Raw genomic sequence first — 9,612 nt, 5'->3', positions numbered from 1 at the left:
CTCTGTTAACCAATAGTGTGCATGACAGGACGTGGTATCCACCAATGACGTCCCCCCATTTTGTGCCTGAAAGCTATTGGTGCACGGTGAAGGGGGGTTTCTTCAATACCCGTGCTTTGTCCGCAGAGGGCGCTAATGTTTTCAAAACCTATTTCCCCTTCTTTTTCAATAACGCGTATGACAAAAAAACTTCAAATTTACAGTTAAAAAGGTACTAATTTAGATGAAATAGAAACAATCTAACGCTACACATTTCTCTGGATTGTAATAAATGTGTCGTTAAACTTCCCTAAATAAACCTTGCCAATTTTTGCCTCTCAAAAGTATGTGAAATTCCTCATAGGAATTCCTCATCCCCTGCACAATATTTTTGATTAACTATTCATAATGAGAACATATTTGCTCAAACTTTGCTATCAACATGCAAGAGAAAACCAGACCGTACCTTTTAAGGCAGGCATTTATTTTAAAACGTCATACAACCGCACCTCACAGATGGACTACAATGTATGTCAAATGATTTCAATCAAAAGTGGAAGGCTACTGTTGCTAGGGCTAGCTGGTAGTATATCCAGTATTAATCCACAGGATATTCAAATTCAAACCTCCAGACACGCAATGGATCATGGGAAGGAATGGAGAGTGGTCATTTGGCTAACGCTGACCTCAGTTTATAAGTAGTTTTTTTTTCTTTGAACAAGCACTTTGGTGAAAGTGGTGGCAATGACATTAGTTAGGCCACAAGAGTTCAAACTCAGGTTAAACATCCTTTTCGTTTTGCAGATTCACGTTTGCAGATATTACGATTCGGTTCCCTTCATAGACACACTTGAAAATAAACAACAACAAACATTTTTTTACACACATGCACAACCACGCCTGCATGATTTGTGCTGATTTTGAAAAAAAAATACAAGTCTACAGGACATGGAAACAAAAAATAAATACAACAATTTACTTTCTAAATGTCTGAAATATTTTCGGTCATGATGTGTACGCTGAAAAATGTGAAACATAATCATAAATATATCTTTGCAAGACGGACCTAAATTAAAGCCTCTCATTGTACGTAATCGTTCAGGAAAATGGTGCATTTAAGAACATCAGGGCTAATGGGGAAAAAAACATTTTCATAGTGATTTTTTTTTAAATTCCTAAAGTGGCTTTTTTTGTGTACCTGGAACAGTCAGTTTGAATCTACCTGCACCTAAAAAAAAAACACAAATGGAATGAACACAAGCATGGTCATCAAAATGAGGACTGCAATAATAAGTGGCATTTAACCGAGTGTACTTGAACACACCTTACTTAACCCATGACACCAACAACAAAATGGCCTTGGCTTTTTAAGAAGACGCAGAACCCATTAACAGAAGTCTTATTGCATGACGTAAATGCTATTATCCTAAATGCATATATGCACATCTCACAATACATATCAAAGGTCTTGCTTGCTAACAAAGTATGCAGACGACAACGCAACATTTCCGTTACTCTGCGGGGGCTGTTTGTTGGTGAGAACACCTTTAAACAGCCTATATTTAATGCCAAAGTTAAGGGTAACAATTTTGTATTTTTTTTTTTTTTAAATACCGCATTTTCCGCACTATAAGGCGCACCCAAAAGACTTCAATCCAATGGCTCGATATTGGTTGATCGTTTTATAAAATTCCCTTTAGCATAGCATCTTCTAGTGGACACTTCAGGAACTTTTCTGAACAATTAATATTTTTAAATCTTATTCCATGAGGGCCAAGCTCAGAATGAAAAAAATCTAAATACATGAAAATGTGTGCATTCTTTTGTCAGACCACCACTTTTGAAGTGAAAAAATGTCTTACAAGAGTTTTATGAGACCAAATTTGCATTATAGCCAAACTAAGGGTGCTAATCTAGTGGATATATACCAATCCCTTATTATTACCACTTGAGTTTTAGAATCTGTAGCACCCTATATATTTAAGATAACCCATTCACTGAAAGTGCGCTTTATGGTGCGGCAAATACGGTACAAGATGTATCACATTGGAACTAACGTCCAGATTTTGAGCCTGCAAATGGGTAAACGAGCCTGTGCAAAATGTCTCCCACGGAGAGAAAAGAAAAAAAACACAAGGACATTGTCTGTTTTTCCACCCCGCAAAAATATGATTGGTCTCTTAGAGCATTCTCCATTAGTGGATGGACATTTAAGTTGAGGAGACACAAGTTGACCCACTTGTGAGACAACACAGACCCGCATCGACTCCTAATTATAGCACCAGCCGGCATGGCAGACAGACCGAGGGTGCGCCGAGGGGGTCAGCTTCGACAAAAGCGAGAAAATCCCGAACACGACGTCCCGTTAAAGACGGGGGGGGGGACGACGAGAACGGAGACATACGCCACGCCATTTCGTTCGTGAGCCGGAGTGGCGAAACATTTACAGGCGACGCACGCACGCACGCACTAAGGATATTGATATCTACAGCATATATTTATTTCCGATTATTTACAAGTGAGAAACGCAGCCCTTGTTGAGAAAATATAAAGATTTGAAGTCCTATTTTCGTGAAGCACATTTTGCCAGCGTTCTGTTCCGCCCGCGGACGGAGAACCAAAACAATCGCATCCGACATGCAAAACAAAACAAAAACCCTTGGTACGAATACGCGAACTCGTGCTCGACAACAGTTTGGACGCTTGGTCCTTGTTGGAGGAGCGGAAATTCGAACCAAAAAAAGAACGGGCCGACGGTTTGCCAAAAAATGAACCACGTCGGAACATATAGCGAGTGTTTCGATCCCCGTAATGGCTCCTTGTACTTGATCTTTTCTTCTGCCGGGTCCGTAACATCTCGTTCGTCGGCCGGGGCATCGACTGGCCCGTTGCGTCGCGTCGAGTAATTCCTCCACCGGGCTGAACGGCGGGCTCCCGGTCCACCGCCGCCGCCATTTTATGCTGGTGGTTTGGCAATCCTTTGCACCTGGAGGAGGACAAGGATCCGGGGACGGAAAAGAACTCGAGGAGGGGTGAAAAGAAACATCTTGGTGTTCATTTGGACTCATTTTGTGCCTGGGCCATGGGTCAAAGGGAAGTCAGGCCAAAGTTACAGCGGCAATAAATCATGCCGCTGGAGTCCGACCAACTGTCTGAGATGGGATCGTATCGCTGGACGGTGTTCAGGTAAGAAGATCCCGAATGGCCTCCTACCACGTAAAGGTAATTGTCCACTATAGCGGAGCCCACACCTGCGAGACACAGAACGTGTATATGTCAATTACTATTTACTTTCGAAAGAAAATGCAGCTAACATTTAGGCGCACAGGAGAAAACTGGCATGGTTTTATATTATTTACTGTACTTAAAATCAGGGATACCCAAACGACAGCCCGTGGCAAATAATTAAAATATCATTGAATACTGTTTGAAGAAAAAAAAAAACACTTTGGTGTGAATATATGCGGTATTTTCTCACATATATGCCGCATTTGTCGCCAAGAAAATGATGACCGAATCGAGGGTAAGGCTTATATGCGCATAAATTAGACTTGACATGCACAAAATTGCATACGGTAATGTATTTCAAAATAGAGAAAGGATAAATAGATAAAACGCTAAACAAAATTTATTCTGACGTCTATGAAACTGAAAAAGTGACAAAGACGAAACATCGTAATGCAAGACAATGCGGCCGATACCGTCATTTATTTCAAAATAGAGAAAAGATACGAGGGAAACTGTAAAATGCAACAATTTTAAGGGTGAGGCTTATACGCGGGGGAGGCTTATATGCGAGAAAATACCGTAATTGACAAATTGGATCACTCCTGTGAATACCTCACATTATTAAAATGATCCAAAGAGAAATAACATTTCCATTTCCTATTTAATATTCACTCACCAGTGCGTGGATCATTCATTGGTCGACAGGCAGTCCACTGGTTTTGATGGGGATCGTATCGCTCGATGCTGGACAGGTGAGAGACGCCATTATGTCCCCCGACCACAAAAATGAATCCAAGCATGACGCCCACGCCGAAATTGATCCGCTTGTCCGCCATGGGGGCTACCATTTCCCATGAGTCTTTGCTGGGATCGTACCGCTCCACGCTGTAAAACAGGAAGGAACCCTTTTAACTAACATTTAAACATTCTAGCCCAGGGGTGTCAAAATCGGGGAGCCACTTTCATGCCAACGAGATCTCACGTGGACCAGTTTATTTTTGCCCATAAAAAAGTAGACACAAAATTGCCGCCATTGACGTCGCACGAACATACCGCGATATTCGAGGGATTACTGTTATTGTCACCATTTTTGTGTAGCATTCCAAAAAGAGGAGAACAACATGTGGGTGTGTTTACAAAAATGGAGGTGATGGAACTGGTACTGTAATGTACGGAATAAAATCCCAGAAGACAAACTGGAACATTGGCAAACTGGGACTGCTTTGCACGGAGGAGGAGAGGGCGGTTTGAGTCCCCGGAGATTTTCCGTCCAAACACCAAGTCCTGAAGGCTTTTGGGAGCCAAGGAAACGAGTAACGGAAAGCCGCAGGAGCGCCACTCGATGAAACTTCAGCCTCCACTTCACTTTTTGACCTGGCTCATAAATAAGCTCTGGGGCATTTTCTCATCAAAAGCTGGAAAAATTGCGCTTTCTATGCTAGTTAAAAATGGTGGGTGTTTGACTTCTATTAAATAACCTAATTTATGAAGGATATACTTGCATTCGTCCAAGAATGTTCTTCAGAAATTCAGGTACTACCCGCCTTCAGATGAACTAACCAGATTGGTCTTGATCACATTTTTTGTACCTGAGCAATTGATTACAAGACGTCCATAGTTTGCATATTACCCCGAGCTTGCGTGGCTTTTCTCTGGGTACACCTGTTCCCAAAAACCATGCATTCAAAACAATCAAAATTGTCATTGGTTATACAGTAATCCCTCAATTATCGCGGTTAATGTAGACCAGACATGGCCGCGATAAACAAAAAAAACGCAAAGTAGGGTCACCCCCATTTTAAAAAAATAAAAATTTTACTTCAATGCTGAGTCCTAGTAGCAAGCGGAGGAAAGGGGAGTGGCTTCCACTCGCGAGTTTCGTGTGGATTTTCACATTTTTATGAATTTACCCAAAAAAAAAAAAAAAAAAAAAAAAATTATCCCGTAAAAAATCCACTATGTGTGAAACCACGAAAATTGAAACCACAATATTCGAGGGATTACTGTATATGAACGATTTTTTGTGCCTAATTACACCCTGCAATTGGATAGCCAGCAATTCCGGGTGTCCCCCGCCTGGTCCCCATAGTGATCTGGGCTAGGCTCCAGCACCCCCACAACCCTCGTGAGGTTAACCAATTCGTAAAATAACTCGCTAAAACCGTCACGTAGAACAAAAACATCCTTTTTTCACCTTTTTTCTCTCGTGATGGACTTCCCGTGACGTCCCGCTAACCACGCTAACAGTCCTATATCATATTTCCCAACAAAATGGAAGCATACCTGTTCATATGAGCCGGTCCGTAACCTCCAATGGCATATACCATGCCATCCAGCACGGCGGTGGCGAAGCAACTGCGCGACTTGGTCATGGGCGCCACGGGCTGCCACTCCTTCAATTTGGGGACGTACTTTTCGCCCGACTGCAGGTAATACTGTCCGTCGTAGCCCCCCAGGGCGTACAGCTCCCCCGCCAGAACCACCACGCCCAGCGTGCTGCGACACTCGGCCATGTGCTCGACGGAAGACCAGGTGTTGTTTTCGGGGTCCCAGCTCTCCACCGTGCTTTCATGCTTCCTGTAGCTGAGGCCCTGTCTCATGTGCGTGGCGATGCCGCCCACCACGTAGACCTTGTGGTCCAGAACCGCCACTCCGAACTCGTATCGGGGGACGCTCAGCGGCGCTAGTCCTATCCACGAATCCGTCTGGGGGAAATACATTTCCATGCTGCAAGAGAAGCAAGGCTGGAAGTTAATAACTAATAATGTGGGGGAAAAAAACACAACAGAGAAAAGTACTGAAAAAAATATATATAAAGTACAGTAATCCCTCAAATATCACGGTTAATGTAGACCAGACGTGGCCGCGATAATCGAAAAATCGCAAAGTAGAGTCACCCTTTTTTTTCCAGCGTGGATTATGACATTTTTTATTGACTTAAAAAAAGATATATATATATATTTCTTAAATAATGAATAGCGGAAAATAGAGAAGTAGTGAGGGCGCAATAATTGAGGGATTACTGTACGCTCCTTTTCCCCCTCAACAGGAGTGTTTTCATCATTTTTAATGCGTTTACAAAATGTCAAATTGGAAAAAACTTGTAAAAATTGGAATGTGCATATCATGCTTAAAGCATGATAATATTAGCAGTCGACAATGAGGTTTTCGGCTGCTACCAGTGACCGAGACCATCCAGACTAAACGAGATCGGTTTTACAAAAAAAGTACCCCCAAAAATCCTGCACAAAAATTGCCATATGACGTACACAATTTGAAATGATTAAAAAAAAACTATAAAATAAGGGGAAAATGTATAGGTTGACAGGTATGTGATCCTATAAACATCGGGCATTTAAGATAGATGGATTACCTGCCTGCTTAAAAAGCTAATGTAGAACTCTAAGTGGATGTATTAGCTACGCTGCTGATGGGAAAATGTAGCGGTTAGCGTTAGCTTCTCACCTCTCCAACGTAGCAAAGAGCCCGGCCTTGCCCCCGACTGCCAGCAGCACCTTTGGGGCGCATCTAGGTCGCGCCGACAACACGGTCTGATAGGAGAGTCTATGTTCGGGCATAAAATGATATTTGAGGGCCTCGTTGAGCAAGTGCTTGCACGCGTGGTCGTCCCGTATGAGATGGTTGGCTTCGTAAAGACGGGTGAGGAACTTGACGCTGAGGAGCGGGAGGCGAACGCAGTGCAGCAGCTGAGCTAAATGCTGCTGTCGTTCCGTCACGTCGTATTTAATCCAGGACTCCAGGGCGTAGAAAACCGTCTCCTCCGTCACCACCTTCAGGCAGTCGTTGGACACGATTTCGTCCAACTCGGCTCTGGTGAGTTCGAAAAACTCCTCGGTCTGACAGACTTCCTCGAAATGCTCGCAGATGAACTTGGTGGCGGCCAGGCAAAGATCGTGGCAGCCGTACGTCTCGGCGAAGCGGGAGATGCCGATGCAGTTGCCGGCGTCCAATTGGCTCTCCAAGAAGGAGCAGCACTCTTTTAGCACCAGCTTGACCTGGAGGAGGTTAGCCGCGGGTAGAAGGGATTCCACGGTTTCCTGAGAGATCAACACGGTGCCGGTGTAAGCGTACTCCACGATGGCCTGCAAGAGAATAGACGGTGGTTGAAAAGAACGGATTGGATTTGACATTGACTGGTCTCCATCTCACCTGCAAGGCGGTTTCGTCGATACACTGGAATTCCACCTCGGCCGTTTCTTTTTCCGACAGGTTCCCCGTGAACATGGCCTTGAAGTACGGACTGATGCTAGCCAGGACCACTTTGTGGGCATGGATCTTGGCATCACCCACCCGGAGAACGATATCGCATAGTTCGTGATCCTGACGCAAGAGCTGGAGGCCTTGCAGCAGTTGTTCCGAATGTGGCCGTGTTAGACTGGCAAACATATAGGACTGGTCCTGCTGGTCCATCTTAAAAAAAAGGCACATATTTACATTTTGGTCAGCAATTACAGTCGTAAAAATTACTATCGTAAAAATATATACAGACAGTGTATTACCGTATTTTCCATACTTAGGACTTCTACTCAAGTGTGACTTATATGTTTTGTTTATTTATTTTTTGACCACCTTATGTTGTATTTTTTAAGCTTTAGGTATCCCAAAAACTTACATTTGCAAGCACCTATGTTGTCTGTTGTTCTGTATTTTTCTATGTTTGTCGTTGGTTTCTAAATAAATTTAAAAAGTGCCCTTCTAAAAATGCATATTATACTCTAATCCCACTAATAATTTTCCCCATTTTATTGAGCATATTCAGCCGCGTATAAGCCGCTCCACGTATAATTATTAGGGTTAATATCATAAGGAATTTATTCATCAGAAATTGTTGTTTTCTTACTGCAAAACAAAAAATAACCAACAAATAGTAAATGTTACTTTGCCGACATCTACTGGTGAAAAGGAGTATATCAAGTCTTGTGCGCATATAAGCCGTAGCCTTGATTCAGTCAACATTTTTTTGAGTTACAAACGGCTTATAAGTGAGAAAATATGGTAGCATTTTTGGGCTAGTGCGACTTATAGTCCGAAAAATACAGCATATGCACTCAGTATTTGGACATTCACACAAATTTCAGCATTCCAGTTGTGTAAAAGATTTGAAATGAAATAATGTGTGCTTTAAGGATATGACATTCAAATAATAGAATGGTTAAGGAGTTACAAAACATTGAAATGAAAGGAAAACTAAAGACAGCTATAATTGATGAAATGCTGCCATCATTTTAGACAAGTTTGGTCTTGGGATAGCATGAAATGTAGTGTTTTATGAGGCTTAATGGTCGTCTAAATCTGCACTGTATGAGTCATAGTCTGTCAAACAAGACAGAGTGGTTTGTTTATTTACAATTGCTTCTAGAGTGTTTCCGATGTAATTGCATGCTAGTGAGCTGATGCTAGCTGCCTCTTAGCTTCAAATCCGCTATAGCGTTAGCTATCAGTCACAAAACACCGCCGAATTTAGCACCAACACATTTCTGCTGGACTAAAGTGAGCACCTCCATTAAAATTATGAAATGTCGACAAGGTAACACTGCGCTAAAACGGCTAAATCAACTTTATGTTGGTGTTTTGTGGCACTGCAGCGCATAGCCGTCAAAAATAAACACGGTTCCTTAGCTGCATCATTGATTGATATACAGTAACATGGCTGACAGAGACGCACAAAACGTCACGTTTTGGTGACAAGTGGTCAACTGGTATGTTTTGTGGCGTTGTGAGGAGAGAAAAGCGAAGGGGCAACTTACTTTCCGTCGGGTGAGCCGCTGTGGTGATCGATTTTGCCGTGACGGAGTTCAGCGGTGACGAGTGGGAACCCCAGGCGGCTATCAGGAAAACAACCGACTGCTAAGCTAGCTACAAAGCTACACCAGAGAGAGCTTATTAGAAAGGAGCGAGTAAACATAACACCACTTCCGCTGCTGTCAAAATAAAAGCAGGGAAATGAGCGGCGACAGAGTAAACGGAGTCGCTGCAGTAAAACATTTGATGCAATTGCAAAGATTAATAGGAAACTTGTAGAAATATACGATGACTATTAAAATGGATTTTAATACTAATCAATAGGCTGTATTAAATTTGGTCACTTATTTGGGTCCTTAAAATGGACAGAACCGAATAGAAGTCTATTATTTTGCAGCATGAAAAAGTCAACTTTTATTTATTTTTTTAATCTAAACATTTGAAAAATAAACAAAACTGAGAAAGGTTATTTTCCCCTTTTGTTTTTCAACGTAATTTATTAAAAAAGGAACAATTGCATTTTTTCTTTTTAATTAAAAATATACATTTAACAATATTTATATAGTAATAATTATTATTATTTGAATAAACTATATATTCATTTCCACATTTTGATTGTAATGTAATTAATTAGGGAAAAAA

At 42.0% G+C, this 9,612-nt stretch overlaps 1 protein-coding gene across 1 annotated transcript; it reads right to left on the bottom strand.

Annotated features, from left to right (window-relative positions):
• Positions 1-2,900: 2,900 nt before the first annotated feature.
• klhl28 (kelch like family member 28) lies at positions 2,901-9,421 on the bottom strand. The gene is made up of 6 exons (XM_077620522.1): positions 8,976-9,421; positions 7,378-7,638; positions 6,673-7,310; positions 5,491-5,934; positions 3,884-4,092; positions 2,901-3,230 (listed from the first exon to the last, which is right to left on the bottom strand). Exons 2-6 carry the CDS (start codon positions 7,636-7,638, stop codon positions 3,067-3,069), a joined length of 1,716 nt encoding a protein of 571 aa, XP_077476648.1. The 5' UTR covers positions 8,976-9,421; the 3' UTR covers positions 2,901-3,066.
• Between the last annotated feature and the right edge of the window lie 191 nt (positions 9,422-9,612).

This window comes from Stigmatopora argus, chromosome 15, assembly GCF_051989625.1.
Source record: "Stigmatopora argus isolate UIUO_Sarg chromosome 15, RoL_Sarg_1.0, whole genome shotgun sequence".
Lineage (NCBI taxonomy): Eukaryota > Metazoa > Chordata > Actinopteri > Syngnathiformes > Syngnathidae > Stigmatopora > Stigmatopora argus.
Note: the sequence above shows the minus strand (reverse complement) of the source record. Positions and strands in the feature narration are given on the sequence as shown.

Excerpts from the sequence above, each read along its gene's own strand:
- klhl28 (XM_077620522.1), bottom strand. The coding sequence starts at position 7,638 with ATGGACCAGCAGGACCAGTCCTATATGTTTGCCAGTCTAACACGGCCA. Across the intron at positions 5,935-6,672 it reads CTCTTTGCTACGTTGGAGAG|CATGGAAATGTATTTCCCCC; the intron begins GTGAGAAGCTAA and ends CTTCTCTTGCAG. Across the intron at positions 4,093-5,490 it reads GGACCGGCTCATATGAACAG|CGTGGAGCGGTACGATCCCA; the intron begins GTATGCTTCCAT and ends CCTGTTTTACAG.